At 37.0% G+C, this 22,096-nt stretch overlaps 1 protein-coding gene across 2 annotated transcripts; it reads right to left on the bottom strand.

Moving 5' to 3' along the window:
* Positions 1 to 1,842: 1,842 nt before the first annotated feature.
* Positions 1,843 to 20,648, bottom strand: LOC135674051 (uncharacterized). 2 transcript variants are annotated; one of them, XM_065183479.1, is made up of 11 exons: positions 17,101 to 20,648; positions 16,638 to 16,877; positions 12,886 to 13,015; positions 11,695 to 11,847; positions 11,284 to 11,525; positions 11,116 to 11,179; positions 10,408 to 10,614; positions 8,883 to 9,118; positions 7,943 to 8,021; positions 7,737 to 7,874; positions 1,843 to 2,675 (listed from the first exon to the last, which is right to left on the bottom strand). In XM_065183479.1, exons 1-11 carry the CDS (start codon positions 20,379 to 20,381, stop codon positions 2,487 to 2,489), a joined length of 4,959 nt encoding a protein of 1,652 aa, XP_065039551.1. In that variant the 5' UTR covers positions 20,382 to 20,648; the 3' UTR covers positions 1,843 to 2,486. The 2 variants fall into 2 exon arrangements, with proteins under 2 accessions (XP_065039551.1, XP_065039550.1); XM_065183478.1 differs by having other exon boundaries at positions 11,116 to 11,185.
* Between the last annotated feature and the right edge of the window lie 1,448 nt (positions 20,649 to 22,096).

A 22,096-nucleotide genomic window follows, 5' to 3' on the forward strand; every position in this document is an offset into this window, starting at 1 on the left:
ATTTGAACTGGGTTGGGGCCTATAAATACCCCACCCATTCAGCATTGAAAGGGCATGAACTTACACCGAAATCTTGATCCTTTTGTGTGATTCTTAGAGCTCAAAATTATTGTAAAGGCCAAAAGTTCTTCTCTCTCTGTTCTTCCAAGTTCTGAGTTGTAAAGAGAGGAGTGAAAATTCTGTAAGGGTTGTCTCCTAAGCCCGTCAAAAGGAGTGAAACTGTAAAAGGGTTGTTGGCCTTCGCCTATTGAAGGAAGGCCTCTAGTTGACGTCGGTGACCTCGTCGGTGGAGGAAGCCAAAAGTGAAGTAGGTCAAGATTGACCGAACCACTCTAAATTTCGGTTTGCATTTACTTTGAGCATCTTATCTTTACTGCAAACCTCCTCAATAGCTTACTGCCTTCTGTGTTTTTACGAACGTGTTTCAAAGTTCAATGCATTCCGAATTGAGGTTTAAGACGCAAATCAGTTTTATCATACGAACTTCGTATTTCAATTTGCGCTTACGTTCTGATTTCCATTATAACTGCAAACTGACTTTATATCTTTGCTTTAACTACATCTCGCCTTATCTCAAGTTAAAGTGGTTTACGAATCAGCTTTTATACCGAAATTGCTTTTATCGTACGAACGTCGTATTTCAGTTTGCGCTTATATTCTGATTTCCATCATAAATGGAAACTGCGTTCATATCTTTGCTACATCTCTCCTAGTCAAAAGTTGAAGTGATTTACGAATCGGCTTTCTTACCAAAATCACTTCTATCGAACGAAAGCAGTTTTCGATTTTAATCGCAGAAGGTTTTCCGCTGCACTAATTCACCCCCACCCCCCCCCCCCCCACCTCTTAGTGCACTTGATCCTAATAGTACCACCGCCTGACAAAGGTGGTACTACCACTAGCAGCATTAACTACCAATGGTACCACCGCCTAGAACACTTGGGAGACTGGGTTTGCTAGGCAATGCCACCGTCGACCGTGATTTCAGGTGTTGAATGGGCTATTCAATCCTGCCCAATTCAGCCCTGTTAAGGGCCTAGTTGGCCCCTAACCAAGTTAGTGGGATTACCTCCCGATCCTAACTCAACTAATGTTCTAACTATATGATTAAGGTAAGCAATTAATCCGGTATGTCGATTTTGCTTTCGGCGAAACTTCCGGTGAGCTTCCGGCGAACTCCCGACGAACTCTTGCCGATCTTCCGACAAGCCTCTAGCGAACTTCCGACGAACTCTTGGCGAGCTCCCGACACACTTCCGGTACATCGTCTGAATCTTCGACTTTGACCCATCATCTGCTTTATACCTTACTACTATCGTAGTTAATCCTACACACTTATCTCAACACATAGATTAGGTCAAACAATTCACCAATTGATTTCATCGTTAAAATCCAAGATTCAACAATATCCTCACCCTCGAGTAGCAAATAAAAGTTATGTCGTAACTCCACGTTGGTTTTCTCATCATGCTTTTTATTTTTACGAATCTAATTAGATTTTGGCCGTCATTACGTTGGATTATATGATCTAATGTATCTGCAATTTGTTCTAGAATCGACTCGTGTGTATCCTGAAAGATGCTTCTTTTACAAAACGAGTCCATGCGTTCATCCCTAAAAATATGGAATACAACCATATAAACTTATATATATGCGTTCATCAACGACCATTACTAGATGATAGCTATTACTTGGAAAGTAAAATAATCCTATTAAAATATTTTAACAACTAAAATTTAGAGAATAGCACTACTCACGGTTGACAACACAAAAAAGATCTCACCCGTGTTTGAACTTAAAAGAAATCCCTTCATCAGGGAGCAAAAGTTGTTCAAACAACAGTTCCTTAAAACCCACTCACGGCTTCCTTTATTTCTTTCATGATACAACACAAACACGCCTGGATAAGGTTAACAAAATTTCATACACCCGATGAAACACATTTTGCTAGTCATTGTTCACACTTCCCATATGGGGTGTGAAAACACTGAACACTCTCAGGGACAATTAAGTTGCTGCTACTCGCTGTTACAAACATCATCACATGGATAAAGGAGTGAGAACAACAATGAGCTCACAGACACGCCATTCATCTTCCCCATACTAAAGAGATGCAAAACAATAATCCAGAGCAACCAGCTTGCAAAAGACTGACATGATGATCGACATCTTCAATAAAACAAGCTGCTTCTTTGGTCAGTCACCTCTATATTAGCAACATGAGTTTGATGATAATTTTTCAGTAGGTCATGCTAAAAACTGTACTTGTGCCCTTTTCCATTTGGGGATGCAACCAGGTCATTTTCAGTGCATCCAACCATCCACAGACTCCATCTCTGTGACTTGCTCCCAGCACTGATGTGAACTTTAATAAATGAATTCCCTCCACATATATCACTAAATTAGCTCTTTTGAGATTTCAGCACTGATTTCAACTTTAATTAATGGAGTAAAACTTTCACATACGACCCAAGTCTTCCATCAAATTACCGCTTTGATTGTGAAGATTCTGACCATCTGTGATGTGAGCTTCTATATGTCTGCCACTGACGCCTGTTCATGTTTTTGTCAAACTGACTGACACAATTATCAGCTGGGGCTTTTGGTGTACTGCTAGTGGCATAGCCCCTTTTCAAGGCAGTTCTCATTTCCTCCTCAGCATCATATTGTAAGCGCTGCAAATAAATATAAAGACATTATTTGGAGCCCAATTAATGAGCATGAAAAGTCAATTGCTCAGCAAGTCTGACAAACTTAGTAACCAATTTCCAGAAACAGCCAAAGCAAAACAATTGATGTGCACACACACAAGCATCCACTCTCGTGTATAACAAAAGAAAGTTCAGTAAACTTGGTCACAGATCGTATTAGTACATTCCTTCCAACAATTTGACATGGATCACGGACGGGTACAACTTCAGTTTGTCCTAAAGCATGCAATCAAATATTCATCATTTGTTTAACAATCTCGGCCTACAGATCTCACCCAAGTTTCAATAATTAATTCATGAGCTGCGTACCAACTGAATGATCACTGATACAACAAAGGACTGGTATTGGAATGTATGGTCCGATACCAACTGATATCATCTTATTAACTATGAACACTGAACTAACATTTTAGCTTTTATTATTCACTAAATGGGTACTTGTGTTGATCAAAATTCTTAAGCACTTTGAACTCAAAGCAAAGAGTAAAAAACAATCAACTATATGAGCAGCTAAATCATAGAACCTGTGTAGTCAGTAAAACTACCTTAGTAAAAACAGAACGACATTGACAACGACGAGGAGTCATAATTTTCCAACTATTTGGAGATCCACGCACATGAGAGAGAAAAACAACACTACTGTGTCGAAAAGAGTTGTCTTGTTTGCAGTTTCCACAGCAAATTGTCATTGACCTTTAACAATAATTTAAATAAACTACTAGTGGCCTTACATTACATTATCATGACCTGAGATTCTTGATCAAATTGGATAGAGAAACATAATAAACTCACACTAAAAATCAATGTCACAACCTAAAAAGTCTGCTATTTAAGTTGTCTAATAATTGACTCCAAGCTTACCCTGTCAATAAATATTAGGTATTCTGATTGCTTCACAAATAGTCTATCCTAATTCTGATCCCACCAATATCTTACTCTGACTAGAAGTACTCTCATCCCCAAATTTACTCAATGAAAAGTGTCTAATTAATTTTCATGTAGGCCAAGTAACACAAGAAAAATGAGACAAATAAGATATTTGGCAATGCCTTTATCTAATGCACCCTATCTCTTAATAAATAAAATTCCAATTCATAAATACTGTCATTTAGTCATTTCTCAGTTCACAGTTCATCCTGTTAACTCCTTTTTTACCTGATCACATTCTAGAATCAAATCACATAGCATAGTTGTTAATTTGTTATCAGTTAATTTATGCAGATTTTTCCTTGAAACAAATTCTAATTCAATCAACCCAAGATATTCTCTTAATCTTACTTTATAATTAGTTTTAACTTAACGTCTTGCCAATTGAGCCACTAGCCCTTAGCTTTTTCACATTCTCCTAGAAAAGCGCATGCAGTTGTACAATCTTCCATATGATTTAGTAAGCCTTCTCAGCTACTTGCAACTTTAGTTACACCCAGTTCTACTAAATAATAATACTACCTTTTTACTCGTACAAGCTAGGTGTCATGGTAAGGGGTAAACTGGTGTATACTGACCCTCCCCAAAACCTGATCATTCAGTTGGTACGCAGTTCATGAATTTTGACCAAAGTTCAAAATTCATAACCTCTTTATTTCAAGGGGTAAACTGGTGTATACTGACCCTCCCCAAATCCTGTATTGGAGAGCCTCTTTTTTATGCTTCTAGGGAGAAAATACAAGTGCAAGTGAAAATAATCTAAAGTACCTCAACTTTAAGTAAATCTAAAGTCAAAGCATTTCTAATCTCAGACAACATATTCAAAATTGCAACCAAACATGAATGCAATTGTATAAGCCCAAATTGTAGAAAATAGCACAATGCTTATGATCTCGCTGTTAATAGTATAATTGAATGAAGTGTTTACAAATCACGAACAATGTTGGAACAAGGTTATATGAGTTCAAGAACAAGTTTCATTTGTCAGGCCAGAATAACATTAAACCTTCCCAAGTCTATGAGATCCTAGTTCAGTAAGCCACCAAAACAAACTTCATATGAAAAAACGAAAGCATAATAGTTATCGGAAATGGAACAATTCATAAACAAAAGAAATCATTTATATAAAGTGTCTTCTCAGAAAATAATTTAAAAACCAATAAAAATCTCCATATTTGCACATTGACATCTAATCACGACCTAGTGATCATGGATTCTATATGCAAACTGGCAGGAGACTTTGTGCTGTATCAAAGGTGTAGTGAAATCAAAGGTGGCCTCGGTAAAGAGCATGTGCCAACATGAAACCCTTGCCACCTGTGTTGCTCACCATTAACTTTGTCAACACGCTATTGGCATGTTCTACACCATGAAACTGAAACATAACTTTATGAAATTTTCTGCACTAGTGGCATTACTGATTAAACCACTTGAACCGCTTTTTTGCACAAGTAATTTCAGTTAGAAAAAAGGAAAATGTCAAAAATTTATCAGATTTACAGACTTTATTTGATTTCTGACTTAAGATTAAATAAAAGTTTTCATGGATACATGATGTTTTACAAAGGAAAGAGAAAAATTAGTCCAATTAAACGAATAAACTCGCTCAATATATCATCTCTTTCCTACATCAAGATGCTTCCTCGATTGTTTGGTCATAGAGTTCCAAAATTTGTTATCAGGAAGAAATTTTTCATGAAACTCAACTGAAATGGTAGTCCCAGTATTGTGACTTCAACGTATACACAACACACCTCATAGTTCATTCTTCAAGAGGATCATAAATGATAAATGAGAATTCTTATAGTCAAAGAGAACTTCCATGTGCCAATTAAAGAAATCTAAAGCCCAACAAGGAATCTGAACTGAAAACAAGGACTTCACTGGAGTCCTTGCTGGTCTCTAATGCCAAGTTCAGTTCCACCAGAAATATCAGAAATTTAATGTATGAAGTGACATTATGCAACATCTTAATAGTTCAATTACAATAATAAGTTGTCATGTGACAGAAATGTCACAAAAATCAAAAGCATAAAAACTAAGACATTACTTGTAGGAATGAAATCTTCTTCTTCCACTCTAATTAGGGTCTTGAATTTTAGATGGACAGTTAAATCCACTCTACTAAGTCTTCACTATATATTGGATAATAACTACAGTAACATGCACATCATTAATGGCTGTTCTCACGTCCTAAGCTAAAAAATAATTAGTATCATACAATGACAAGGACCTAATTGCATAAAATTGCAGCATTTTCAGCACAGACATTACGATATGCAACATCATGACTGGATAAACATGAACAACAATTACAACATCAATTTTGAAGCTATCATTTAGGATGTCTTCAGTGTACGAATTTGCTCCTGAAATGTACAAAATGAAAATCAGTTCATTATTTTGGAGAATCTATTCATTTTCTTTAATAATTCAAGTAAAAAATAGTTTAGTGCTTCTTTAGGCCTTGTAAGTATTCAATCAACATGTAACATCAATACCTAAAATTACTATTAATGATTTAGCCTGACTTGACATAAGAAACTAAGCAGCCAAGTTGGTAAAAGTTTTAGTGCCAACATCATTTCACAGCAATACCTATCAATATCAACCTACTAATTATTCACACATATGCACATGGGTGTCACGAACATCTCTTGTGAATGCTTACATTAAAGACATTCTTGTTAGCCGTAGATTATCTGATTCACAAATTGAATGATGGTTGCCACAACATAACAAGCCAGGGTTGTAGTATGTTCATTACATTTGAATAAAGTATAGATGGAACTCCTATGTAGTAATCAAACTGAAAGAAAATCTCTTGTGATAGTTTGCTACTTAAAGCTTATCCATAGTATACCATCTCTTAACATTTTCCGATAGCAAACACTTATTTCTTATAAAAGCTTGCATATTGTATTAAACACCAACTATAAGCTTTTCATTTAAGCCAGTTATAGAGTAAATGCTAACATAAACAGTCTCTACTCACTCTCTCTCTCACACAGATTCACCAAGCAGCACGCTTTAGTGGAGCGCCACCAGGGCGCTTGCCTGAACCCCAGTGTCAGGCATCTCGAGCAAGCGCTCGGCGAAAACCATGCAACCCTAGCGCCTACGATTCAGTTGAACAATAGCTAGTCAGTTCAATTGAACCAACTAAGCTACATAAAGTTAATTTACTTGCAAAACCCACCCCCTTCCCCCCCACGCGACCACAAGCAACCCTAGCACAATCTCTGCCTTTGTCGCGCCTCTATCGCTGCCTCTATCGCCAACACACTGGACCGATGCTTCCTCTGCCGTCGACAAACAAATCCGAAGATGTAGCTTTCATGCGTAGTTCCCTCCGTCGTTACTGCTTCCGTGAGTAGCTCCTCCCACCGTCGAGGGAGAGGACCGCAGCTTCCTCCGCCACTGGTGGACACATCTGAAGCTTCCTCTACTCACAACAGAAGCTGTCCGCAGCTTCTGCTGTCATTACTATCTCATTACTATCGCTGTCACCATCATCCGAAGCTACTACTGTTGTCTGCAGATTCTTCAGCCGCTACTGTCATCCGAAGCTTCCTCCGCCATTGCTGCTATCGTTTGTAGCTTCCTCTGTCGTTGTTGCCATCGTTCGAAAGTTCCTCCGTCACCGTCGCCCTCTCCTTTCCCACTTTCCACCGTCAATGACTCTTTTCTCCCCTCTAACTACTATCGACAGTAGATTAAATACTGTTAACAGTAGATTGTTAACTACTGTTATCATATACTAGTCCCTACTTAGATTTTAACACTACTAATCTCTATTTATCAATTGTATTAGATTTTTTTATATTTTAATATTTCATAGCGTCTTGCTTCGCTCGGGCGAGCGCTTAGCACCTTGAACATCTTGGGGTCTTAGCGCCTTTTGATGCCTAGTGCTTTTTAAATCACCGAGCTATTGTTCACCATCATGTCACATGAAAATAGGTTGTAACCCAATCACTTCATTACTTTTCACTTCTTTGTCTCTTGAAAAGAATAGATTATTGTCTCTCCTTCGGACATTTCACCACAAACATCATAAGGGTGCTAGGCACCTATTTACTAAAATCTGGTAAATACCTTGCTGGGGTCTGAGAGTACAGAATATGCCTCTCCTATCATCTTGAACAATCTATCAGCATGTCTGTGAACTTCTTCAGCCATTTCTCTCCAAACGCCATTGTCAAGGTTCTCACTCCTAGCTAAGAGCTGACCAGCCTGCAGCAACAAGTTGCAGTGAAAAAATTGAAAACATCAACTTTTCTAAAATTATCCAGTGGCAATACCTTGTCAGGATGGTGTCTCAATGCAGCTTTCCTGTATGCCTTCTTTACATCTGCTGCAGAGCTCGATGGTTCAATTCCCCTGTATATACCAATAATCAATTATAAGGACAATTTCAACAGAAATTTACAGGTTAAGATGCCAAAACAACAGGCATAGAGTATAGCCATGTTTTAGAGCTACAAATAAATGATCCAGAAAAAAAGCAACTGAGCCTTAGATAAGATTAAAAATAAAAGGAAATGTTCATTCAAGAAAAACTAAATTTCTGGTACATGTAAGATTAAAATCAAACTTTTATTTTTCTTTTGGTACAGAAATCTAAACCTGATGCAACTTATTTATATTCTTGAACTATAAGGAAATATTTAACCAACTGAAGCAGTAAATTAGTCTGATAAAATATCCCAAAACTAGGTCAACATACAAGAGCAACTGTCAATACTTTTCAGTTTGTCTCCAGCAATTAAATCTTAAGTCAAATGGAGTGGAAAAAAAAGTTTTCTTAATCAAAGAATAATCTCTATCGATAAAGGACAAATTAACAAATCTTGCAAAACATCACAATATTTTTTAAAACTAGTATAGAAGATGCTATCCCAAGAAATAATTTTAAAGTTGGCCACCCACATTCTTTAGGTCATTGTGTCAATCAAGATCTTAATGGTTTATTGGAGTTGCCGGAACTGGGCAGTAGTCACCACCATACAGACCAGCACATAACTGGCTTACAACAGTTATAAAAGCAACCATTAATACAACTTCAGTTGGGTCTACCCTAATGTGAGAATCTTAAAGGTGAACATGGTGGAGAATTCACACCTATAATTGAAATTAAAACTAAAATAATAAAGAACGCCTTCATAGAATAAAAAAATTGCTTTCTGCAGACCAATATAATTCAGCTTAGACAACACAAACTGAAGTTGACGAAAAACTCACAATATCATGTACATATCCAGAGGAATTTCTTTTCTGGACTCCTCCTCCACAGTAGAAAGTCGCAAGCGGGCTTGAGATAGATCACCATTATTACTGATTGATCTTTCCAAAGCTCCATCTTGATTGTCGTTATCTTTGGGTTGCTTTTCCAGAAGAGATATGAGCTTATGGAGGTCATTAGATGCTTGTCCATAGTCTCTGATCATCTCATGTAAGGTGGCCCTTCTAGAAATTGCCTATAATACAACAATGAAAATTACAAATCAGTACATGTAACCAAAGCTTCAAGTACTGTACAGTCTGAATTGAGATCGTTACATGTTGATGTTCTATATGTATTATTTTTCAGTATTAACACATGGTATGGGTTGGTATCCACCTTAGAAACAGTCTCATACTAGTTTGAATAGTTGCTAAAATTGGTACTGGCCGAGATTTGAGTCCTTGTATGTAACCATGTCTTTAAGGAACAAGCATTTGTCTTGCAGAACATCGGCATACTGATACTCCGGTGTATCTAGCTAACCATGTCACAATGGACTTACAAATGCAATTTTGACATTTCTGTCAATACAGATTGCCCGTCCTTCAAGCCAGAGCTAAGTCCCCATGTTGAATGTTTCCTCCCTTTCTCCTCGTAATTTTGTGCTGCCGGAGTACTTGCATCAACACAGCATAGACTATTATGCTAATAGCACATACTGAATCGGCTGTCAACCGGAATTGGCCATATAACAAGTAAATCCTCAGTCTAAACCTAGTGGATAACATTGTTTTTCTTCATCTATATTTTCCTCTGAGCTTTCCTATTTATGACAGTGCTCTTAGAATTTTTATACTTTCTTTGCTGGGTTTTTGTCACCAGTGCTTAAGTACAAAAATGAAAATGATCATGGCTATTGTTGAATCTTTTGTTTTGGCTCGACAGCGAATCCTAAGGCAACACGGTAGCACCATTTAACTCAGTGGGGATGCACTCAGCTCACAGAACATCACAGCATGAATTGCTAATCTAAATAACCTTAAACTCAAACCTGAACTTGAAGCTGGGCTAATCAGATTTTGCTTGCATCTTAGTGAAAAGAATATCTTCCCATTCCATCTTTATCTAAACTCAATTAGTACATTACCAGATGCATAGTTGCAACACCCAAGTACAACATCAAAAATAAATAATAAAATGGCAATTCAAATGAAAGAAATGGGTACAAATCCCCCATAAAGAACTTATAATACAATGGAGATTAAAAACAAAGAAAAAAATCTTAAGTGGGATGATGATAATATGTGAATAAAAAGGACACACGACAAGCAAGTTCAACTTCCCGTTGCAATGCCACAAAATAGTATTGCATCATCCCGTTTTACACAATATGATACAGTATTATGATATATGTTGGAGCATCATGTGTAAGTCAATGAGTCAATATCAGCAGGCTTCAAATCATAACCAGAGAAATGAGAGAATAGAGATGGCAAGTGAAATTGAAATAACAATTAAGATGTCAGCAAAACCTTGACCAACCTTCAGGTAGCTAGGATCAAGAGCTATTGCTAGACTGCAGTCTGCAATGGCATCAGCAATTTGGCCCATAGCTTGATATGCAGCAGCACGATTACAGAAGCATATTGCTGCAAAAGGACGTGATTCAGTACTGCATGCTAAAGCCGCACTGTAATGTTCTATAGCATCCACATGTCTTCCTTCTTTAAAAGCTTCATTCCCAGCAGCCTGCAATGGAATTTAAAAAAAGCATTTGTTGATGTCAAAACTCTTCATGTAATTGTATTTGAAGGAATTTATTAATATATAACTTCCTGATATCATCATGCAAAGAAGCATCCAAAACTAGTGTCATCTAATTACCTACACATGAAAAAACACACAGAGAGGCTAAATTAGCAGCACAACCCCTCTAAAAACAAGCCACATTTCAAGCCTTCAGTACACAAATATTTTGATCATTTGAAAAGGCAAACAACAAGCCCAGGATCCAATCAAGTCACTGTCATGGTGGTTTTGGAATCGCATCTCCATTTGGACAAAGTCAACAGACTTACACTTTAACTGAACTTGCATTTATAAAATTGTCTACTGATTCTCAACACCAACTAAACATAGAATTATAATCACAATGTTCATAAGTTCTTAAATATAAACATTATTATTAGTAATTTTGCTAAATAAGATACAATGAAAAGACTCATATAAAAAGAAAATGAGCAGACTTACTTTTAGGCGCAAGAGTTCACGAACTGTAACAAACAATGATGTTGAAGATCCTGAAGGCCCACTGCTATTCCTAGGTAATATTAATGAAAATTAAAAACATGATTTGAAGAAATATATGCTACTATCAGAAATGATTAATGGAGTACAGAGATAAGATCTAAATAGTACTTTTCCACTATATTTTTCATTTTATCTTGTTTCTTTAGCAAATCAAGTGCTTCCTTGAGTCTTCCTAGATAGAAGTTAGACTCCGAAATACGGCACCAACGCCAAAGCCTCACAGAAATAACTTGAATATCTTCAAAATTATCAACTTTGCTCAACTGTACATTGGTTCCAGACAAAACATTTCTTTCAGCATGTTCCATAGTCTGCTCACAAAATTGTATTACTTCTTCATACCTCCGAAGCTGTCAGGTTGAAGAACAGCATTATTAGATCAGATATATTATTCTATGAGATATACCTGGGACAATATAAATTAGTTTACTGCTTCCCATAACACCCGGAAAAAAAAAAGGAATTTGAAAATTCATGGTCTTAATGACAGCTACTTCATTGAGAAATATTAGAACTAACCAATAGAAGAGCTTCTGCTTTCATTTCCATCAATTTTTCTGAATGTGTACATATAGATAGAGAATCAGAGATCATATGCAAGGCCTTTGCCACTTCATTAGATGTTCTTTTCAGTAAAAGTTCCTCACACTGAACCACGTAACCTGCCACTTGCTGTTACATGAGAAATACATGTCAGTCACATATATGCCAAAAAGACAAGGGAACATAAAGCAGATATAAATAGCATGACAAATCAAACAAATAATATATCCTAGATGAATTATTTAATACTTAGTTATGTGAAATCAATAATAACTTGTAAAAAACAAACCATAACAAAAACAGAAGGTAATTTTTCATTCAAAATGGTATTACTAAAGCAAATTAATCATTATTAGTGTTTTGGTTCAAATACATCTGGGATTACTCAACAAGACAAGAAACAAGTTTTTTTTAATATCCAATGTACTTCTTTAACTTTGTGATATATTTTTCAGACACAAAATGAGGCATCTGTCACTGTATTTGTTACAATTCATAAACATTCCATAAAGAATTTGGCTTATGCTGTTTAAGCAGGTGGAAGGAAACATAAATTTTAGACACATGCTATAAATGTAATGGTCCAACACCAATTTTGATGTTCTAAAGCTTGTCAGATGGATCTCAAATGTTGATGACATGAAAATACCAATGTCAAGTTAGATATTTTCAATCTAACAAAGCAACCTTTTTAGATACACAGGATGATAAAAATCTGGATTTAAAGTATAGATGAATATGATGGTCTGAAACAGATAATCCATGACCGAGAAATGCACTGGAATCTTTCATTATGACAATATCCAATATATGTGTAAAATTCAAAATTGGTAAATAGGATTTCTAATCCAATAAAACCATTTGTAAAACTTACATTACCTCATTCACTCAAGTTTTGTCATAACAATTCAACTGACAGAAAAGGAATTGTTCATAATCCATATCTTAAGAAATTGCTACTATATTGAAACTTTAGCACTTAATACCAAAAGATAATTACAAGCACAAGTAAATCTTCTCTGATACGCCAGGTTGCTTGGTTCTTATGTAATAATCCCTCTTGGAACATGCAAGTCGTTTTGCATGTAAACAAGAAGTCTTTCATAAATCAATTGTGCTGCAGAACATCAAATGTTGAAAGATCAGCAGTAGTAGGTTCAGTGCTACCTGAGCTTTCTGAAGGCCATCAGAAGCCTCTATTAATATTTTCTGGTCCAAATTTCCGTCACGCTCTGATAGTAAGCATTTCTTAAAATACTTCATAGCTTCATCAATTTCGCCCAGTGCAAGATGGCAACTGTATCAGGGGAAGATCAGGTCTCTAAGAGAGTCTCAACTATCATACAGCAAAACAGAGTGCAAAAACAGACAAAATGGGATACTGAAGTATACATCTCAATATCGTTCAATTCAAACCTTAGATTTATCTCCAAGCTCAAATCAACAAAATTGACTAAGACAACAACATTGTGCGAAATACACAAACGAAATTAGTGATTCTCTGAACATCAACCAAAAGTTGAAACTGTGATATCTCTACCACACAAAAGCACACAACAACGTTTCGAAGATAAGCGATGAACATAGGAACGGGATGAATATAGGGGGAAGTAGTTAGAGACCAACTAGACCCTAATTTACCCTTGATAGTGTCCCACCTAAGCCAACTCTAGCCAAGGACCTTTCACCACAACAATGGCTTGACCAAAACTTTATGTGGACTACTCAAAAGGGTTGATCCTACCAACAAATCTTAACTCACCACATGCTGCACAATTTTTAAATCATTTTGACTAAAGTAGCTAATTAAAAAATTTGTTCAGTTTCCATGATGATAACGTAGCTCAGTCAAGACTACTATTAAAGTTAGATGATATCTAATTCCAATACAAAAACTTCCCTTTGAGGTGCTCAAACCCACTTGGAACAAATCTCTTCAAGACAAGGCAAGGTCAAGAAATAGACTTTTTCTATTTCTCGATGATCTTCTGATTGATTTTCATCACTATTTTCAGTTAATATTGTAGGGGCTAACTCTGAATATAATTTGTCTAAGAGTCCTTATATGAACATAATACTTGTTACGTGGTTTATTTTGCTATTATTAACTTGGATTTGGAGAGTTCAGTTGTTGTTTATAGTGGGATTCTATGTAGTGGCCAGATACCAAACAAGGAGAAGATTTTTCTTTCAGGATCTCTTAGTAATTTACTAAATTGTCAAACCACGGATTGAGCTTGTTGTCCTTTTATATGGTAGAATTAAGTATACATCAGGATTCTACAGAAACCATATAATTTAAAGGGCAAAAGATGGGGTGTCCCATAAGAAAATGGACATTCAAGCATGCGGGATTTCAATACATGGCAAGCCACACCAATGTTGAGTAAGAAAGCATGTGTTTAATATTGAGAGAGCAAAGAATGGACAGTCTAATTAAATGTTATACGATCAAGTACAATTTTAATTTATGGCAAGGTCAAGGCAATGTTGAGTAACCATAAACAACTTCTCACTTAACACATGCAACTAATCTTATTTGCTCATCATCTAGTTTTGATAAAGTCTCTCTATTTTGTTAACAAGGTCAATCCAACAAACAACATCACCAATGCAAGGTCAATGGACAGTCAATGTAACCAGCCCTACCCCTGAAATTACATGACTCCAACCATAGACGCCTCATTGCAACACTGGATAACAAGGTTGCTAAGGAGCAACCCTAAGGTGACACCAAGGATTACATCCTATAGCTAGTCTTATTGCTCTAAACAATTTACCTTTATTTGGAAGATCCACCATCAACCTTGCAGAGTTGGTGAATCTCTCCACTCAGCTATCCATATTCTGCAAATGATCCTTTTTTTCCACTCCATTCTACTCTTAAATGGAAAAGCCAAAAACAACTAGAGCTTTTGGGACTGGACCCTTCTTAATATTCTTGTATTAGTTACACTCTTTAGTAAGGTATGCAGTTTCGAATAATACCGCCCGTATCAGGCGGTACATACCGGTCCGTCAGCCGATCGATACACGGACCGCCCTTATCGGACGGGACGGAATACATATATATATATATATATATTATTTATTTATTTATTTATAAAAGGTGACATCATCTTTTATAAATATATATATATAATCTTATATATATATATAATATTTTTATACATAAATATATATTTATTAATTTATATATATATATAAACAAGGCGACGTCACCGAATTATATATATATATATATATATATATATATATATATATACCGAACGATATACCGCTCGATATATAGTATCGTACCGTACCGTACCGAACATCGAAACTCCGGTACAGTACGATATTTCAATCCTTGCTCTTTAGGGTCCTCTCTTGTTGTTGGGAGATTATGGCTTGTTATTGGTGCTTTATTGTCTCACTTGTTCAACTAAAGTTTCTCACTACAGTGACCTTAGAATATATGCTAATCAAATTCTCATTAATTTAACAAATATCATTATTAGTTAGTACAAAATCTAAATTCTCATTTTGAAAATCCCTAACAAGTTGATCCTATAGTGCACCACTATGGCTAGATGAAACATTGAGATGCCACCAAAACGGAAGGCTAGAAAGATTAGGAAGTAGCAACAACATGATGGCTACCAAAATGATGGATATATGGTGTAGCTGAACTATAAGGCACGGTTTATGAGGATGAACAATTCAAGAATTAAAATATTTTGTCATATGCCATATGAAACAAAACATTGTTATTTTATATTAAAATATTCCAGATGATACATTATGATATTGCCTAAAACCAGAAGTTGTTCAAAGGTGTTTGATAAGACATAAAAGAAATGCCTAAATTAGGTGCTGCAACATTAAGAAAAAGAACATAATATTTTTGGAGAGTAGTACAGAGTCAATGGGTCCAAAAGTAGCACTTCTAAAAACTTTTTGAAACTAACATTTCCAACCTGCCAGCACAAATAAGCCTTACAGAAGCATTGGTCCCATGGTTCGTCTTACTATTTTATACCGGTATACCAATCGGCTATTGGTATAATACATATTGAACCATCCCGATGTACCGACATATAGTGGGACATACCGACAAACCGATGTGTACCACCCGTACCGATCTCCTATACCGCTAGTACCAAGCAATACATTGTGGTATGGCAAACCTTGATTGGTCTTGGCCCAACCCATGTCAAGAGAATAAGTTACAATCCAACCCAGAGAGATACAACTTAGAAAAATATTTGAAACAAAAATAAAGATGCAGCAACCTTTGTGAACTGATGATGACAAATTTTCTTGCCACGGCATCAATGCAATAACTTCAACAAAACAAAACAATAAACTCTGAAATCTAAATACTTGCTTTTCAGCTTAACAATGAAGATAGAAATTGGAAAGGAGAAGTGTTTGACATTATGGAAAAGCTTTAACCTAACAATTAGCTCTGAAATCTAAATACTTGTTTCTCATCTTTTAATCTAAATAGAAATTGAAGAGGAAAAAGGTATTTGACATTAATTTTATTAAAAAATGTGAATCTTTTCTTTGTTCATTTTAACGTTCAAATGTCTTTTCCTATTTATTCTTCACTGTCTATATGTATATTCCAAGTCAACAATTTAAATGTAGACATTTTATTGTCAATTTCATTATATAAAGAAAACTGTGAAAGGAAAAAAGTTTGACAATACAGCTTAATACTTTTCTTTACCATTAACTTATTGTCACCTTTGCATGATGTGACTCATAATTTTACTATATCAACATTCAGATGAGTTGAGAAATAATGTCTCAACAATTATTGAGTGCAATAAAGATGTATAAGTCCAAAAAACAAAAAGAATAATTTCAGCTATGAACCTAATGAAAAAAGATAAGGCAGAAATGGATTAAGAGAACCAAGGAAACCTTACTTTGCAGCCCTGACTTGAACCCTTAGAAAGTGGGAATCAATTGCAGCAGCCAGCATACAGTCATTAAGGGCTTCTCTCATTCTTCCAAGAGACATCCGTGCAGCTGCACGGTTGCTGTAGCACAACATCAATGCTCGATTGTAGCTTAGAGAAATTTCCTTCCGAGAGACAGAGTTCACCCCCTGCGTATAATACTCCTCAGCTTTAAGCAGTAGTCCTTTTGCATAAGCTTGATTGCCCCTAATGTACATAAAATCATCAGCAATAAGTCCCAGAGGTGACTACTGAATTGCAATTTAATTAATGCAGACAATGTGTCTCTAATCCACAATATAATTAATCAAAATTTTTACTAGAGGTAGAAATAAGGAATATGAATTCTGCAACCATTCTCGTAAACCAGGAGCTATATAAAATTGTTCATGGGAGTCCACAAATGGTGGAAAGTCATATTCTCAAGTACCTGAGACGCCATCTCTCACAGGCTTCTTGCTCTGCAACTATTTCAGAATCAGTGGTAACTGGATCCCTCAAGACCTCTGGTTTCGTACCAGTTTCAACTCTAGTATCAACTACATTCTGTGGACCAGATTGTATGGATTTTAGGTCTCCTGCAGGATCTGGACGTACAGAACTGCAGGTAGCTGGAAGCATATTCACAAAAGGGGAAACAAAAGGAACATCAGCATTTAAACTAGGATTAAGCATCTCCTGACCAACTTTTGTCCTACTTTTCCGTCGAAGTTGTCGCTTTGACACTGATAATGGATCTTGAGCAAAAGATATTGCACCAAAAGCAAAGTTTGAACCACCAAAACCTGCTAAGCTAGAAGCCGAAGTTAAGCTTGTACCATTCTCACCAGCTTGTGTGACGATCTCTGAACCAAAAAGGTGAGTTTCTGTTTCCATTAAAGTGCTGCTACTTCCACAAGCAAGATCCTCATATTCAGATTTGGAAACAACCGTTTTCCCATCAGGTTCACATCTTTGTCCATCATCTGAACATTCGAGACCAAATTCCTCATCAACATGATCTCTAGAATCATTATGATCTCTTTCTCCATGTGTTAAATCATCTTCATTAATATCCAAACGCTGTGTGGCAGAAACAAGATATTCACTTTCATCATGACATCTGGAATTATTATGATTTGGTTTTTCATGTGTTAAATCATCTTCAGCAATATATAAGTGTTCTGTTGCAGAAACAAGAAATTCACTTTCATATACAGGAATTGGATTTTCCGTCGCAATTGATGCACTAGGTGAGGCAATATGGATGGACTCATTTGACGGTATTGAAGCTTCTCTTGAAGTTTGATCAGCAACTAAATTCTCCTGATAAGGAGAATAATCCATCGGTGAGTAACCATCAAGAGATTCTGGATCCTTACCTTCCAAAACTTTTTCCACGGAGACAAATGTTTGAGCAAAGGTCTGCTGCAATGGAATGGAGTGCTTTGGTTTACCATTTCTTTTCTTTGTTTTTGTACCTTTAGATTCTACCTTTCTTCCACCGAATGTCATATTTGAACGTGGTCCAGTAAACAAACTCTCCTTCGATAAACCAGGAGCAACAGATTTTGGGCTTCTAAATTCCATGTGTGACATTCCAACTTCTTCTTGCATGCTTGTGAAATTGAAGCCAATCTCAACAGACCGGGGGTCATGGCCAGATGATGACCGATGAAAAGTAGGTTCAGCATATTCCCTGGACCTAAAGTCACTATCTACTTTAGATGATCGAAAATCATCTCCAATTGAACTTTTCTCCTGGTTGCTCACCACGAAAGTATGTTTAGAAGAAGCAGATGCATTTGGGAACACATTCCTAGTTCTTTCTGCATTGGCATCTGAATTTCCTGTTTTGTCCCTTATGTTCAACATTTTGATGTCATTATATAATGTCTTAACTGCATTACCATCAAAAGAAGCAGACACATTTGTGTCTCCTGTATATAGAACTTTATCAGGATCATTTGCCATGACAATTACCTTAAACTGGCAATCAGCATCTTTGCTTCTACTAAAGTTACCATCATCCTCGAAGTCCTCAATGTTCAGCTTTTGCATGACATTTATAATCTTTGATGGAAAGCTCTTCTCAGACATGGTTGATGTCTGAGATGAAGTGAAGCTTTTCTTCATATTGGACCCGAAGACAAAGAAACCTTCTGGGTTATCCAGACTTCCATTCCTAACATTGTGTGATGGCATCGTACTCCCAATAGTCGCCTTCTTCATCTCCTCCGACAATGTGTTCACATCACAGCCACCCAAGGAACTTAGAGTGGTCATATTGCCACCAAACAGAAAAGAATTACCAACATTATCCTTTGCCCTCTCATAAGCTTGTTTTCTCCCTTTAGAAGCATCTTCATCACCAGAGTTATGCAAATTCAGTTTTGTCATTTCTCCATGGAGACCCGAGAATAAAACTTCATCAGAAACATTAAATGACTTCTTACTTGAATTAGAACTTCTCTGAACCCCAGTATCATATGCATCAGAACTCCCACTTCTTTCATCAGTAAACGTACCTGTATTACTCATAGAGACACTATTTCTTGAATCTGAATTCCCCGAATTTGCACCAAAGACAAAAGCATTTTCAGGCTTTGCAGGTAAAAAACTACCCATGCTTGGCACCCCTGAGCTCTGTGGCTTGTTCCAACTCAACGTATCACTTTTGTTCAGACCACTTACACTTGCATACAAACTGGAAACAGAATCCACACATCGCTCATCTTTGAAGGTGGATGGATTCCCAGATATTTTATCAGAACCAGTGTTTGTCGAATCATCGGTTAACTCAGAAACAAATGGAACACTTTCAGACTTTCCGAACTCAAAGCCGCCCAACTCTGGATAACTGGTACCTGCTGTTGAAATCTCGTGAGACTTTGTACTTCTCTTCACATCACACCCAAATGGAAACACACCCAAATTGCTTGCCTTATTCTGAGACCCAATGTTTTCCATACTCAAATTCGATAAGGAGACACGACCAAAGGCAAACCCAGAGCTTCCGGATTCTACTGACACAAAATTATCCAAACTTGGTACACACAAATCCTCAGGCAAGTTTTGACCAGAAATAGCATTTTCCTTCATGGCACTTCCAGACACAAAAACACCAGCATCATCACGCCCAAAATGATATGCACAATCTACCGTGCTCCCATATCCTAAATTCGACATAGCTGGTTTTGACTCATATCCAGCAAACTCTAGCTTCATGGAATCTTCTCCGGTGCTCCGTCCTGTGCCGGAGAATTTCTCCTCACCACTCTCGAAGACAGAAGCACCAGTATGAATCTCATGCTTCACAGAGTCGAAACTACCCGATTTCGTATTCCCAGACACCTTTTCACCGGCTTTTGGATCAAATGGCTTGCATTCGTGGAGCTTCTCATGAAGCCCCTGCAATCCACCACCCTCATTTCGTTCCGGAGCGCCCGATGGTGTGACCCCCATGCTTGAGCGGAATGGGTTGAACCCGGATCCATCCTCCGCATCGGTGATCACAGCCGCCCTCACCCGAGGCGATGCGAATTGCTTCCTCGACTTCACAAGCCGGGGTCTGGATAGCCCCGCGGCTGTTGACGGCTTCCCGGGGGCCGAAACCGAGGGAAGGTAGGGAGAAGGGAAAAAAGGGGCAGGGGAAGCAAATCCACCATCAAAAGCTTCACCAAGGGAGCTCCTAGGCCCGGCGTTCCCATGCCCTAGGTTAATCCGATCCATGAAAGCAGAACCGGGAGGCTTGGGGGCAGGGAAGCAGGCTAAGGAAGGGGGGGAGAGAGCGCGCGCGGGGATCTCACCAAGACGTCGACGGGGGAACGCCTAATTAGATTCCGGCGACAGCCGTAGCGGGCATCGGCGGAATCCGGCCAACGAGATCGCCGGAGGAGACGAGGTTGGCGTGGGGCGGAATAGAAGAAGTGTCGATCGGTGGTGGGGTTCAAAACCACGTCTTCTTGGCTTCGCTTCGAAGGCGGCGACGCGATTTAGTTTTTTTTTTTTTTTTTTAACATTTTTATTATACTGATCGTGTTTTCTCCGGATAATTTGGAAGGAAACGGTGAAAAGAAGGGCGGGGTGGTGTTTTAGGCTTCTAGATCTATGGGTTTTGGATTGTGGCAAGGGAGTTTGATGTAAGGAGCTATTCCTAACGCCAAGGGATGGGAATTTTCTCTAACGTTTCCACATAATTATAGGGAAGATTTCAAAAATAGTGAGTTGACCACCTTGGCATTAGAAAATGTAATGCTGTATATATATATATATATATATATATATATATATATATATATATATTCATTTATTATTAAAGTTTCTCAATTGGAAACGTCATTCAACAACATAAACGTGATTAAGGGTTATCGGATGATGATTCAATCAACTAAGTTTTACATTTTATCTATTCTATTAATGAAAATCACTACTGAAATTTGTTAACACCCATATATAGGAAACAATATATATATATATATATATATATATATATATATATATATATATATATATATATTCTTTTTTATTATCATCAAGAGAAATTGTCTCTGGATTAAAGATCTCCATCATCTCATGAAGCAAGCATTTTATGTTCGTCTATCGGAAATAAAAGCATTAGAAAAATGGGACAAATCGAATCAATCTCATCATATCGAGGAATTTAATCATCAATTCGTCGCTGTTTGAGATCGTAGGGAAAGTCATCCAAGGACAGATTGGCATCATCGACCACAGTCAGAGAATGGTCAGATTTCATCACTTCCATCTCAAGTTAGATCATAATGTGATAATATTATACCCGTCCCACTCCGATCAGTATTTGGAAGCTTCATAATCAACTTGATTAACAAAATTGAGTGAGAAAAAGTCATCCTCAAAATTCCGTCAAGTATCAGTTGGATTGACGACACAAAATTTCCAATCTAACAAACAAAACTATTATACCACTTATTTCATGCAAATTGTCCTATTATCCTAATTAAAAGTGGAAATAACAAGTATCAATAAAATTATGCAGATCACGACACCCGACTATTTGATGAAAGATCATTGATCAAATATAATACACTAGTCATTCGATCAAATCTATAAGCACAACGCCACAAGCAAAATGGTCTCTCAGAGTTTCACACCCATCAGCTGACCATTATTATGATCTCCAAAGTCCTTGATTTAAACAATCATAATTACCACATACAAAACACCCTTAGGGTGCTACTATTTGCTTTCAGAACCTAGTGAAAATGATCACAAAGCTTTCGCAAATAAATATGAAGTTCCATCTCTAAGTTATGAAAAATGTTTGGGCTGCTACTGAGCTTTGTAGGGTGAACTGTACTCGAATCGTCAGTTAAACATCAAAACTTGAAATCCTGCTCTTTGCCTATCAGTTTATTGCCAGCCCATGCTACTTTTTCTATGGTATGTTGCATACACTAAAGCTG

This window comes from Musa acuminata, chromosome BXJ1-5 (assembly GCF_036884655.1).
Source record: "Musa acuminata AAA Group cultivar baxijiao chromosome BXJ1-5, Cavendish_Baxijiao_AAA, whole genome shotgun sequence".
NCBI lineage: Eukaryota > Viridiplantae > Streptophyta > Magnoliopsida > Zingiberales > Musaceae > Musa > Musa acuminata.